Consider the following 14316-nt stretch of genomic DNA (forward strand, 5'->3'; position numbering starts at 1 on the left):
TTTATTCAACCCTCTCGGTTAGTTGCAGCAAGGTCAATTTAAAAGGGATTCCCTTCCCTTTTAGAAGGAGCCAATTTAACCAGGCTTTCTTGAGTCAAAGAGTAAGTTTATTGGCTACTAAAACCCAAGAAAAAATAATAAAAATGCAACATGCAAACACATCAGAAATGAGAAGTTAAGAGTCCAAATTAGAGTTAAAATATATATATATATACAAAATCAGTGTTTGGCTTGTCCTTGAAGTGTAGATGGCGGTACATTGCGGCCGTTAAATTGGGTGATTCTGGTAGAGCTGACTTTGGTGGTTTTGCAGTTAGTTTGGAGACACGTGGTTCTGCAGGGTGGCTGAAAGGCTGTCCGATTTCCTTTAGATTGTGGCTTCTGCTGAGCTTTGCCTCCAACAACAGAGCGAGAGAGAGATCTTTCGCCTGCAAACTGCAGGTAGGTGACTAGCTTGTTCTGCTTGCTGTCACACACCAGCACCTCAGCTTTTTTACTGATTTTCCCTGTATTTTCTGGAAGGGCAAAAACTATGACTCGCATCCAGAGTTCATGTTCTTTCATCCCAGACCATTTACGCTTTCTGAGATATAAATCAACAGATGGATTTCAGATGTCTGCTGAGATGTGCAATCATCTTTTGTCTCTGCAATCACAGGAGGTTATAGTTCAGTCTTTCGCATCTCTCCTGTCTCCTTTTCAAATCTCAGTTTGAAGAAGGCCATGACACCTTTTCTGGTGTGACATTCCATGTGTTCTCAGGACAGGTCTGTCAGTATAATCTACATAGGAATTTTCTGTAAAGTAGTCACTTTGCATTATCAACCATCTTTTGCTTAGTGTCTTTGCTTGTATTTCTTCTTAAGGAAGACCTGTGATTTTGTTTATAAAAAGTTCAAATTGCCTGTAGGTAATTGGTGCTGTTAGTCTGCTGTCGTAATAGATGTTAGACTATTTGTAGGAGTGAGTTATTAGATATTGGATTATTGGCAGGGTGAGTTATTTGTTTTTGGATTATTGGCAGGGTGAGTTATTTGTTTTTGGGTTATTGGCAGGGTGAGTTATTAGTTTTTGGATTATCAGCAGGGTGAGTTATTTGTTTTTGGATTATCAGCAGGGTGAGTTATTTGTTTTTGGATTATTGGCAGGGTGAGTTGTTTGTTTTTGGATTATTGGCAGGGGTGAGGTGTTATTTTTTGGATTATCAGCAGGATGAGTTATTAGTTTTTGGATTATCAGCAGGGTGAGTTATTAGTTTTTGGATTATTGGCAGGGTGAGTTATTAGTTTTTGGATTATTGGCAGGGTGAGTTATTTGTTTTTGGATTATCAGCAGGATGAGTTATTTGTTTTTGGATTATCAGCAGGATGAGTTATTTGTTTTTGGATTATCGGCAGGATGAGTTATTAGTTTTTGGATTATCGGCAGGGTGAGTTATTAGTTTTTGGATTATCGGCAGGGTGAGTTATTTGTTTTTGGATTATTGGCAGGGTGAGTTATTTGTTTTTGGATTACTGGCAGGGTGAGTTATTTGTTTTTGGATTATCAGCAGGATGAGTTATTAGTTTTTGGATTATTGGCAGGGTGAGTTATTTGTTTTTGGATTATCAGCAGGATGAGTTATTAGTTTTTGGATTATTGGCAGGGTGAGTTATTTGTTTTTGGATTATCAGCAGGATGAGTTATTAGTTTTTGGATTATCGGCAGGGTGAGTTATTTGTTTTTGGATTATTGGCAGGGTGAGTTATTAGTTTTTGGATTATTGGCAGGGTGAGTTATTTGTTTTTGGATTATTGGCAGGGTGAGTTATTAGTTTTTGGATTATTGGCAGGGGTGAGGTGTTATTTTTTGGATTATCAGCAGGATGAGTTATTAGTTTTTGGATTATCGGCAGGATGAGTTATTAGTTTTTGGATTATCGGCAGGATGAGTTATTAGTTTTTGGATTATCGGCAGGATGAGTTATTTGTTTTTGGATTATCGGCAGGATGAGTTATTAGTTTTTGGATTATCGGCAGGGTGAGTTATTTGTTTTTGGATTATCAGCAGGATGAGTTATTAGTTTTTGGATTATTGGCAGGGTGAGTTATTACTTTATGGATTATTGACAGGGTGAATGATTAGTTTTTGGATTATTGGCAGGGGGTGAGTTATTAGTGGATTATTGCAGTTGGAACCCATTAGCTACTGAATTTTTGGCAGTGGGTGAGTTGTTAGTTATTGGATTATGTGGGTGAATTGTTAGAGCCAGATTATTGGCAGTGGGTGAGTTTATTGGATATTATTGATAATTCCTGTCATTGATCCTCCATTGGCGGCCCGGGCGTTTCCAGGAAGTGACGTTATTTCCGGCTGTTGGTGACGGGGGGCGGTTGGAATTTGAATTTTGGATTCGCGATGCCGGCGGCGTTTGGCGGCTCGGCTCTGGCCATGGCTCTCGCCGCCGGCTCTCTCGGGGCTCTGGCCTCCGCCGCGGCCAAACTCTCCCTGGGAGGCGGCGGAATCCTGAGGGCGGTGAACTGGGGGGAGGCCGAGTGGGTAAGAGACAGGGAGGGAGGGTAATGTGTGGTGTGGTGGGGTGGGGAAAAGGAGGGGCGGGGCGAGGGGAAAATGAGGGGGCGGGGCGAGCGGAAAATGAGGGGGCGGGGCGAGGGGAAAATGAGGGAAGGGGCGGGGAAAATGAGGGGAGGGAAGGGGCGGGGCGGGGAAAATGAGGGGAGGGAAGGGGCGGGGCGGGGAAAATGAGGGGAGGGAAGGGGCGGGGCGGGGAAAATGAGGGGAGGGGCGGGGAAAATGAGAGGAGGGGCGGGGAAAATGAGGGGAGGGGCGGGGAAAATGAGGGGAGGGGCGGGGTGGGGAAAATGAGGGGAGGGGAGGGGCGGGGAAAATGAGGGGAGGGGCGGGGAAAATGAGGGGAGGGGAGGGGCGGGGAAAATGAGGGGAGGGGAGGGGCGGGGAAAATGAGGGGAGGGGAGGGGCGGGGAAAATGAGGGGAGGGGCGGGGCGGGGAAAATGAGGGGCGGGGCGGGGAAAATGAGGGGAGGGGCGGGGCGGGGAAAATGAGGGGAGGGGAGGGGAGGGGCGGGGAAAATGAGGGGAGGGGAGGGGCGGGGAAAATGAGGGGAGGGGAGGGGCGGGGAAAATGAGGGGAGGGGAGGGGCGGGGAAAATGAGGGGCGGGGCAGGGAAAATGAGGGGAGGGGCGGGGTGGGGAAAATGAGGGGAGGGGAGGGGCGGGGAAAATGAGGGGAGGGGAGGGGCGGGGAAAATGAGGGGCGGGGCAGGGAAAATGAGGGGAGGGGCGGGGTGGGGAAAATGAGGGGAGGGGCGGGGCGGGGAAAATGAGGGGAGGGGCGGGGCGGGGAAAATGAGGGGAGGGGCGGGGCGGGGAAAATGAGGGGAGGGGAGGGGAGGGGCGGGGAAAATGAGGGGAGGGGAGGGGCGGGGAAAATGAGGGGAGGGGAGGGGCGGGGAAAATGAGGGGAGGGGAGGGGCGGGGAAAATGAGGGGCGGGGCAGGGAAAATGAGGGGAGGGGCGGGGTGGGGAAAATGAGGGGAGGGGCGGGGCGGGGAAAATGAGGGGTGGGGCAAATGAGGGGCGGGGTGGGGAAAATGAGGGGAGGGGCGGGGAAAGGGAGGGGAGGGGCGGGGGAAAGGGAGGGGCGGGGAGGGGAAAATGGGGGGGCGGGGAGGGGAAAATGGGGGGGCGGGGAGGGGAAAATGGGGGGGCGGGGAGGGGAAAATGGGGGGGCGGGGAAAGGGGCTAATGAGGGGAATGTAAGTGAGTGGTAGGGACTATGTGGGAAGGGGGAATGGAGGGGCAAGGGTAATGGGAGAGATGGGCACATTGAGGGGAAGTGTAATGAGTGGGGTAGATGTGTTGTGGAGGAAGCTCTTTACTAACTAGGCCAGGGCAGCTCTGTTCATTGAACAGTTTTAATGTATCCCACTGCTTGTCTATCCCTTGACGGTATCATCTGAAGACAAGGGGTCCAATCCGACATGTGCACTGACAATATCCAGCCTTACTTCTCAATTTCTTCTGTTTATGTCTCCACTGCTTATGTTTTTAGATTAGCCTGTCCATCCAAGGTCCAGCCACAATTTCCCTCAGTTGAGTTTTGGGAAGACCAACGCCATAGCTTTTGTCTCCTGTTCTCAAACTCCGTACCATTGCCATGATTCCAAAAGCCTCTCCTCAGCTGTTGTTGCAGAGAGATCCCAAGTCTGAGCTCAGTTAGGTGCCATTGTTAACATGGGTGCTCCCAGGTTGGGTGGGTGGATGGAATTAATAATGTTTGCTGCTCCAATGAATCCCTGCTGGAAATACTGAGATGTGGACGTCAGGTCATGTTTGGATTGGGGTTTGGTTTCCTTGACAAATGGCAATACACGCTACTGACTTCACCGTTACCACTGGAAGTGTCCCCAATTTGTATAATTCCATGTCAAAAACCCACATTCATTTGCCTAACAGGTTGGGGGACTCAGCATTTCTATAGACTATCCGCTTTATTGACTGCATTGTGGGAAGTGAAATGACCATGTTCTTGAAAGTGAACTAATTGAAATTGCCATGCACATTCAATAGGTTGTCTAGATCGTGATAATAGTAACACCTATACCTCATTACTAGGTGGCATGGTTTTTATTTCTGATTGTTAAATTTGAGGTGTATTGAACAATGAGTCAACTCTTGAGATTTTACTGTGTTGCAGCTGCACGTACTACTTCGGGTAGGCTGTGGTGCAATGGTATTCCTCTTTAATGCTTTGATGTGGACATTTTTTGCAAAAGCACTGCGATATTCTTCTTCAGCACGAGCATCTGTGACCACCATTGCTTCCAATTTTCTCTCATCAGTAAGTATAGTTGTCTGCTCCATTGCAGCATCTTAAGTTTTTGTGCAATGTTGTACTCACCCTTATAGAGCGGTTGCCTACGTGCCAAAATGTAATATGGCTGAATACTGTACATACAGTCCCTCCAAGACACTCAGGGGAGCAGTAGAATGGTGCACTTACACACGTCTAGCTGAGGTGCAGTGATTTTGACTTCATTTTAACACTAAACTTGTGAAGTGTAAAATTGGTGTTGAGCCCAATCCAAGGCCTGGGGTCTCCAGTTTTCTCTGGTATTAGGCGATGTCCCCTTTCTGAATTCAGGCTGCAGCAACTGTGCAAAGTAAAAATGCTGCAGTTAGTGTGAGCTAATTACCTGATTGATTGTGTCATTGGTAAATGGAGAGTTATCTACTGTTATTTGAACCAAGGCAGTGACATTTGATAGTTGTAAAGCAACAGGAAGATAGTTTAATGGCTGAAACCATTGTAGGAAATGTAATTAAATAGAAATGACAGGCTTTCAAAACTGCTGTCATCATCCCTTTCACAGAAACCAAAGCCAAACCCTGTGTCCTTGTAAAATACTGTCCCAGCTCCAATTGCCCTTTCCTTTGCAAAGTCTTTAAACATCTGGGAGTTGTTGCCTCCCAAATTCATGTCCTTCTATTCTTCTACACTCTCTGAATCTCTCCCAATCAGATATTCTCCCTTCCTACAGCAGTAAATGACCCTAACTGTTATTTCCTGTGACTGGTACATCATCAGCACTGTTGTATTTCTGTTTTATTTTTTCAAGAATAGTTTCGTTTATTTGATTACCCTCTCCTCCTAGTTTGCAGATTAAGCTTTTGCTTGTGTAATGCAATATAGGCCTAGATGGGAGATTAGGCAATCTCTTCTGAGCTCCCACCTGTCCCTGACCTATTTTGCTGCACCTGCTCCACCTCCTCTTAAACAGTATAAAATCCATCACATTTCAACTCCTCAAGTCATACAGACTTAAAACGTTAACTCTGTTTCTGTCTCCATAGATGCTGCCAGACCGGCGCTGAGTTTTTGCAGCATTTTCTGTTTTTATTTCAGATTTGCGGCATCTGTAGTGTTTTGCTTTTATCTTAGTTTATTTCCGGTCCTTCGGTAACATTGCTCATACTAACCACTAAAAACAGAATGTGTGAAAACAGAATGGTCTGGCTTTTCCTCCCTGTGCTGATGGTATGAATCAATGTTGTGCAACCTACTGTACTTCTGGATATTTTGTATCTGAAATTTCTTCAATTCAGTAATGGTGTATAGTTCTTGCATTTATATAGTGCTTTTAACATAGGAAAACATCCAGACACTTCACCAAGGTGCAATCTAAAAGAAAAATGGATGCTGAGCCAAGAAGGAAGATATTAGGACGGATACCAAAAACTAGGTCAAAGAGATGGGTTTTAAGGAAGATCTTCAAAGAGGAGAGAAGACCTCTATTGACTGACTTAAATACAAGAATAAGAATTTTGAATTTGAGGTACTGGGAGCCCTTGTAGGTCAGGGAGGACAGCAGTGATGTGTGAGCAGGACTTGTTTGAAACAGGATGCGAGTAGCAGAGTTTTAAATAAGCTGAAGTCTATGGAGGGTGAAGGATGGGAGGGCAGTTGAGCATTGGAGTAGTAGAGTCTGGAACTCCTGACATATGGAGGAGGATTAGGCACCAGACTGGTTGAGATAGAGACAGCGTGGGTAATTTTATTGAGTTGCAAGTAAGGAGGTGATCTTTGTGATGGAGAGAGTATGGGATAAGAAGTTCAGTGGGTGGTTGAATATAACACTTAAACATTTAACTGGAGGAAATTTTGGTTCATCCAAGACTGAATGACGGATGAGTGATCTGAAAGCAGTGGACAGGTAAAGGGAGATGTTGGGCTGCATTTTACATGCCCTCACCAGGAGTGTTTTCAGCGGTGGAGGCATGACACCACCTGCCCACCCATCCTCGAGCTCACCCCCATAATATACCTGAAATCAGCAGCCCATCCACCATATTTAAAAAGATAATCAAGGGTCAATTAGGCTTATTACCAAGCCAATTGACCTGATAATATGCTGCCCATGCTATAAAATCTTTGGCCTGGGCAGTCCGATTTTAAAAAATAGCTTCTTCAAAGGGTGGGAAGGAAGAGAGGGGTGGTTCTATCTTCAGGGACTATTCTTTGCAGACTGGGAGGCGGCCCCACTAAGATAGAACCCTCCCTTTCCTATCCGCCTGCTGTCTTAAACATACTACCCAGCCCCCTCCCTAACCTGCCCAAATCCCAGTGAGGGGCCAAAGTCCCACAGTGGCCTGTTTAGCCGCCCTGCAGGGATGGACCGGTGTGGAGCAGGTTGGCTCCAAGCTGACATTGTCTCCAGGGGCGAGCTGTGCACCGTGACCTGGCCCCCGCCAATAATCTTCAGCCTGTTAGCAGCATACTTGTGGAATCGGGTCCTATGTCTTCAGACGATATTGCCAAGAGGCAGCATGTGGATGAGGAAAAGCAGGGGACCAAAGATAGATCTTTGGGGGCCCCTGGAGTTAATGGTGCAGAAGTGGGAAGAAAAGCCATTTCTGGAGGTGTTATGGTTGCAATTGGGTATGTAAGAGTAGAACCAAGTGAAGGTACTCCTACTGAATTGGACAACAGTGAAGAAGCATTGGAGAAAGGAGGTGTGCTCAACTGTGTCAAAGGTTGAATAGAGGTCGAGGAAGTATAGTGCATCAAAGTCAGCAGATGGCATTTGTGACTGGTTAGGACCACTTTGGTGCCGCAGCTTTATTGGAGCAATTTAAACAGGAAGTAGCAAGAAAGATGGGTTCAGAATTGGAAGATGACACGTTTATAAATATTGGACAGGAATGATAAACTGGAGTTATAACAATTTATGTATGGAACAGGGGGCCGAGGGTTTTTGTTGAAGGAAGTGTCAATGTTGGCAGGGGACAATATCTGAGGAGATGGAGTTATGATGTCAGCTTTTATCAGGGCAAGGAAAAGAAGTTGGGTGGTCTACAGTTTAGTGGAAGTGGGGTCAAGGGAGAAGTAGTGGGTCCCTTTTTGCATTTAAAAGATATCTATCTCCTACATTTAATAAATGTAAATACTGTCTCTTTAGGAAATCATTCATTTAAACTGATTAGTAAAGAGGTTCATATTTTTCAGTTTTAGAGTAAAGCAGTTGAGTTTCTGGAAGCCATTACTGGCCTCAAACTATTCAGATTGTTTTTCCATTACAAAAGCACTGCTGAGTATTTTACATTGACCTACTAGAGGAAACATGTATTTTTATTTTTTCCAATGTAGTTTCTTTATTTCAGGCTTTTCTTGGAAAATTGCTCTTCAGAGAAGTTCATGAGCTGTTATGGTGGATTGGAATCACAATGACTTTATGTGGATTGCTGCTGCTTCACACAGTTAAAGAAACGAAGGACCAAAGTGATGCTTACAAAAAAGAGGAATAACTATATTTGGGGGTTCTGGAAATCACTGCTAGTTACGGGGTAACCAGAAATAAATGAACTGGAACTGTTGAGAGCATGCTGAAAGTCTCTCTCCTGGTTTTCTCTGTTCACAGCTATGGTCATCTGACATCATTTGCAGAAACAAGGTAGGGGCTTTTACCATTTAGGGTAATAAAGAGAAATGTAAGGTTCAAATGAGACAGACAGGACTGTCTTATTTTTCCTATCACTGGAAGAGCTTCCCTAAGAATGCCTACAGAATAAGAAAAGTTCCCTACATCAGGCCTGCCCTTTCCACTGTCCATGGGCATCTACTTGACCACTTAATTCCCTGGATAAATTCTGCAGAATTTCTTGAACACAGAAGCTATGGAGCAAAACTATGGGCTATCTATCCATCTCCACATGTCATGCTGGCTGGTTAATGTCTGCAGATACCATTTTCTTAGCTACAGCAGTACATGAACCACTGTGTCCCAGAGTATTCAGTTGTTCCTCCTGCTAACCTTACATACATGTGATCATCAGACCAACTCCTAACCAAATGTTTATTGAGTTCTGAAGCAACTAATATTTAAGTGCTCTGATGCTTGAAACCATTCCTGTCAAATAAAGGACAAAAGCAAAAGGTTTCCTGTTCATGAAACGCTGAACAAGCATCAATTCAAAAACACTTCGACCAAATAATAAAAAGACAAGAAAATTAAAGTTAGAACTATGCAAGTAGAGATTTATACCTGGGTCTCGTTCACTTTCATGCTGTGACATTGACAGTGAGTGATGGAACCCCTGCTGAATATAGTCAATGGATGTTTGAGCAGTTTCTCTGGGAGTCCTGCCAATCATACAGTAGGAGACTGAGGGCATTCCAACATTTGGAGTTGGTTAAATCACTACCAAATTTGAGGCTTCTAGTTCCATATAGATTAAGAAATATTCTAATTTTGATTATATTTCTGTAACTTGAGGTGAGTTAGTTTCTGTGTACACACAAACTGGATTCAATCCATGTTAGAATCTTCCTGTAAAAGATTGTTAGGGGGGGAAACAAAAGTCTAATGAATAAATCTGAGGAAAGCTTCAAGAGCACAAAATAAAAATGCATACACCACCATTCCAGATCCTTGTGTGGTAGCTGACCATGTGGAACTGTCTGCGGTGTGATCCCTTTAACGCTCATTAGTTCACCAGTGTAGCATGATGAAAACATCTGTTAATCCTGTGTTAGGAAATCATGTTTTTGGTCTTGTTTTACAGATGTAGGGCTTCGTTTAGTAAATTGTTGCACCAGAAAACACGCCTCATATCCACATTTTGTATATCATCGTTTAGCAATGCTTGAACAATGTAACACATTCCTCCCCACAGTGAATGTATGGAAATAACAAGAGAGCTGAACGACAGTTAAAAATTTGACTAAATAAATTTGATATAAAACATCCTTATCAAAATGTTGTGCAAGTTATGAACCCTCGAAAGTTCACTATTTTCTACTGAAATCACAAACATCCTCACCTGCTCCACAATAGAGCGTAATGTTATGTATTGGAACAGAAGCTTTGTGTTGAGATGAATGATTTAGTCACAGCACTGCTCATTAACTTAATTGCTATATGCAAAGATTTGGGATGGTTATATAAATTATAAGTAATCAAGTACACTACCTGCTAATTCAAATGTACACAGATTCACTCTGTTCATATTTACAGATGGATGATATAATTTATCTCTCTTGCACAGCGGTATTAAATTTTTCCAAGTAATGAGTAATCTTTGAAGTATCTGCAATTTTTGTGCAAACTTACAACTAAGCAACTTATGGTAGTCCAGTTATTAGGAATCCTTTAAGTATTACCAATACAAGTACACGGAACTCGTGAATCACTTTATCAAGTTAGAAATTATCCATTCAGCTGCTTCTGTTTTCATCCTTCTTACTTACTAAATCAGATCTCTCAGATCCAGACCTCCTGCAGCTCCCTGTTTGAATCTCCCCAATCAGGTTTCTTACCCGCCACAGTTACAAAGTCACAAACATGTAGACTTTGAGACAGTCGACCATATGATCCTCCAACAATGCACCTCCTTCATTGTCAAGGTTGGTGAGACTAACCACTCTTGCTTTGTTTCTTCCTTATCTAATTGTAGCCAGTACATCTCTAGCAATGGATTCTTTTTCCACCTCTGTGGCATTACCTCCAGAGTTCCCAACACATTTAAAATTCTCATCCTTTTATTTAAATTCTTTCATGAACTTGCCAATCCTTATCTCTACACCCCCCGCTTCCCTCCCTAACCAACTCTGCCATTCCTCTTATTCTGGCCTTGCCCTTTCACCAACCCCAGCCCTTCTCTTGTTCACCATTAACGGCCATGCTTTCAGCTCTGAAATTCCCTGATTAAAACCCTCCAACTTTCCACTTCTGTCCCTTAAGGGCTTTCTTAAAATCCAGCAGAGGTTGTCTAGCATGTCTAGCTGTGAACATATGGACATAAAAGTGGAGTCAAAAACCCACACTAACAAGTTTGAAGCCAAAAGCTGCTGGCGTAGGTGTTCACCCGACTCAAAAAATTAGCATGCAGGAGAGTAATTAAAAGTTATCCTTTAAGTCAAACAAGAAAACACATATAGGGAAGTCTTGTGTGTTTGATGTTTTGTATTTATTGAAAAACAGATTGACAGTGTGTCTGATTGTAAGTTCACTTGCTGTCTAAGAAATAAAGCAACATGAATTTGGGCTGCATTTTACAGTGCACGTTTAGTCTTCAGAAAGATTGAAGTGCACACATAAAAAATTTGGCAACCGTTTGACACCACTTCTGGCCTACAATTACAACATTGGATTATACCATTTTATAATTAGATAATGCATAGTATGTTCAAACCCCAATATCTAGGACAGGATCCAAAATCTGTAACGTGCTATCTGATGTATTTGAAGTTACTTTGCAGTAATATTGATTTGATAGTATTTACAGCACATAAACTGGCCACTCAGCCCAACAGATCCACATTGGTGTTTCTCCTCCACATGAGCCTCATCTCATGTTTCTTTGTCAAATGTCCCCAACCTATCTCTATATTCCTTTCTCCCTCCTGTGCCGATGATGTTGATTGGCCAGAAAATTGGGGAGCACTCCCTTGCTCTTCTTCAAAATAAGGCCACGGGATCTTTTGCGTCCACATCCGAGGGCAAGTTTAACCTCCTCCAAAAGAGCTAAATCAGTAATATAGAAATCAAAGGAAGTCAGAAGTCAGTAATATAGAAATCAAAGGAAGTCAGAAGCCAGAACTGCATCATGTTCTGGTCAGACAATGAGGTAAATGTTTGACTTTGTCACATGGACAGTACTGTAATCTGGTGGAGCACATCCCCAGCCTGTTACAGAACATGCTGCATTTTTATTTCAACGAATATCAAGAGGTCTACTCCATCAGGTTACACCCATGCAGTGTTGTCAAGAATGGACTCATATATTAAATACTGTGCCCAGAGAAATGCATGAGGCATTCAAGGCCAGGACATTCAGTTCAGTGAAGAACAGCAAAGCTGATCCTCATTGTCAGTAGTCTTAGGTTTGAGGAAAGGCTAGAGAAACTTGTTCTTTTTAGATTTTTTTCATTCTTTCATGGGATTTGGGTGACACTGGCAGTTCCAGAGTTTGACTCAGTGACAGTGAAGGAACTGAGATATAGTTCCAAGTCAGGTTTGTGTGCAGTTTAGGGAGAAACTTGCAGGTGGTGGTGTTGTCATGTGTCTGCTGTGCTTGTCTTTCTAGGTGGTAGAGGTCACAGGTTCGGAAGGTGCTGCCAAACGAGGCTTGGTGAGTTGCTGCAGTGCATCTTGTAAATGGTACACACTGCTGCCACTGTAGTGGTGGAAGGAGTGAATGTTTAAAATGGCGGATGGGCTGCTGATCAAGCAGGCTGCTTTGTCCTGGATGGTGTCAAGCTTCTTGAGTGTTGTTGGAGCTGCATTCAACCAGGCAAGTGGCCTGGTGGAAATCAAACAGAATATTTTGTGTGACTGCTGCTTAAAGTACTGTCAACAATACCTTCCATCACTTTGCTGATGATTGAAAGTAGACAGATGGGGTGGTAATTGGCCAGGTTGGATTTGTCCTTTTTAGACGGGATGTAGCTGGGCAATTTTTCACATTGCCGGGTAAATGCTGATGTGTAGCTGTACTGGAACAGCTTGGCTATAACCGCGGCTAATTCTAGAGCACAAATCTCCAGGATGTTGTCAGGGCGCTTAGCCTTTGCAATATCCAGTGCCTTCAGCCATTTCTCGATATCACGTGGAGTGAATCGATTTGGCTGAAGACTGACATCTATGATGCTGGGGACCTCAGGAAGAGGCTGAGATGGATTATGCACTTGGTACTTTTGGCTGAAGATGGTTGCAAATGCTTCAGCAGTGACTTTTGCACTGATGTGCTGGCCTCTTCCATCATTAAGGATGGGGATATTTGTGGAGCCTTCTCCTGCAGTTAGTAGTTTAATTGTCCACCACCATTCATGACTGGATGTGGCAGGACTGCAGAGCTTAAATCTGATCCATTGGTTGGGAGATTGCTTAGTTTCATCTACCAGATGCTGCTTTCGCTGCTTGGCATGCAAGTAGTCCTGTGTTGTTGCTACAACGGGTTGACACCTCATTTCTAGTTATGCCTGGCGCTGCTCCGGGCATGTTCATTAAACCAGGGTTGATCCCTTGACTTGATGGTAATGGTAGAGTAAGGGATATACCAGGTCATGAAGTTACAGATTGTGGTTGAATACAATTCTGATGATGTCCCACAGCTTCAAAACAAAGCAACCTAAACATAACTTTACATAGTTATGTAAGATAGTGAGAGTTCTGACAATGCTTTTTCAAAGACGATCAGGGGATTTCTCCCCAGTGTCTTGACCAATATTTATCCCCCAGTCAACGCCACCCTTTGTGGCAAATATGCTTTACTCACTGATGTTATCCTGTGCTCTGAACTACTAACATAAAATATATTGGCATCACTGCAGCCAAAATTGCGAGCAGATTTAATGCTAGCTCCAGCCTAAAGACTGCAGACAAAATTCTGGCCAAAATAAACATGGATGAATCCACTATATGTGAGACTTCAGCCTTTATATGGGGCTGGGAGAATTAAAGACTGGCTGGCATGCAGAAGAAATGAAGCCTTCCAGCTCAGTTAGTGATGTACCATTAAATCACTCCTTTGGTTAAGCCCCTCAGCAGTGAGGCTGGGAGCCAGCCACATAACTTCAGCAGGTTTCCATAATCAGAACTCTCTGGACTGTGAGGTCCAATTTGTTTCTATCACATTAATCTAACATCGTTCCGAATGTCATCAATCTCAATAACAGATCCAAGCACAGCCTTACAGGCATTGGGATGACATCCAGTTATTCTCAAAGCCGTCAAGTCCACTCTCATTCCTGAACGGGCAGACATTAACCCCATGGGCTTTCTGCCTGTGTGATGCTCAAAATATGTTAAAGCAGTTTCTTGTTTTTTTGACAAGCCTATTATAAAAGTTATTCCAAATATTTTTTAAGGCTTCCTAAAACTATAAAACTTAAACATTCCAGTGCTCATAAAAATCCATGGAGTAATTTTCAGCAAATGGGCTAAGTCAGGAATATTAACCAACTGGTGGGAAAAGATCAAATTTGCCCCAAGCAAAATGCTGCAGTTTGCATCACATGTTCATACAACGTTGAGCCATAGTCCAGATCTGTCAAGCGAAGATTTGTGAAGGTTATCAAGCCATTACAGAGAGCAGTACAGCAGTGATGGTTGCGTTGCTAGGACACTGGATAATTGAGAGTGGGGATTGAAGCTCCCCACTGATTCCAAGACTACATTTAAAATATCTCTGAATTGGGTTTGTGGAGCTTAAGCAATTAATTTGAATTAAGCCAAAGTGGCAAACTGCATGCAGATGTTCACCAGATTCAATGCACAAGAACACAAGAGATAGGAG

At 43.8% G+C, this 14316-nt stretch overlaps 1 protein-coding gene across 2 annotated transcripts; it reads left to right on the plus strand.

The window, feature by feature from the left end:
* The first annotated feature begins 1017 nt into the window (after positions 1 to 1017).
* LOC144679191 (transmembrane protein 42-like) lies at positions 1018 to 9762 on the plus strand. Of its 2 annotated transcripts, none has more exons than XM_078539607.1 (3): positions 1018 to 2538; positions 4718 to 4861; positions 8168 to 9762. In XM_078539607.1, exons 1-3 carry the CDS (start codon positions 2398 to 2400, stop codon positions 8246 to 8248), a joined length of 366 nt encoding a protein of 121 aa, XP_078395733.1. In that variant the 5' UTR covers positions 1018 to 2397; the 3' UTR covers positions 8249 to 9762. The 2 variants fall into 2 exon arrangements, with proteins under 2 accessions (XP_078395733.1, XP_078395732.1); XM_078539606.1 differs by having other exon boundaries at positions 8182 to 9762.
* The last annotated feature ends 4554 nt before the right edge of the window (positions 9763 to 14316 follow it).

This window comes from Cetorhinus maximus, chromosome 3 (assembly GCF_964194155.1).
Source record: "Cetorhinus maximus chromosome 3, sCetMax3.hap1.1, whole genome shotgun sequence".
In the NCBI taxonomy this organism is placed as follows: Eukaryota; Metazoa; Chordata; class Chondrichthyes; order Lamniformes; family Cetorhinidae; genus Cetorhinus; species Cetorhinus maximus.

Coding starts and splice junctions, on each gene's coding strand:
- LOC144679191 (XM_078539606.1), top strand. CDS start 2,398: ATGCCGGCGGCGTTTGGCGGCTCGGCTCTGGCCATGGCTCTCGCCGCC. Junction 2,539..4,717: donor ACTGGGGGGAGGCCGAGTGG/GTAAGAGACAGG, acceptor ACTGTGTTGCAG/CTGCACGTACTACTTCGGGT. Junction 4,862..8,181: donor CTTCCAATTTTCTCTCATCA/GTAAGTATAGTT, acceptor TCTTTATTTCAG/GCTTTTCTTGGAAAATTGCT.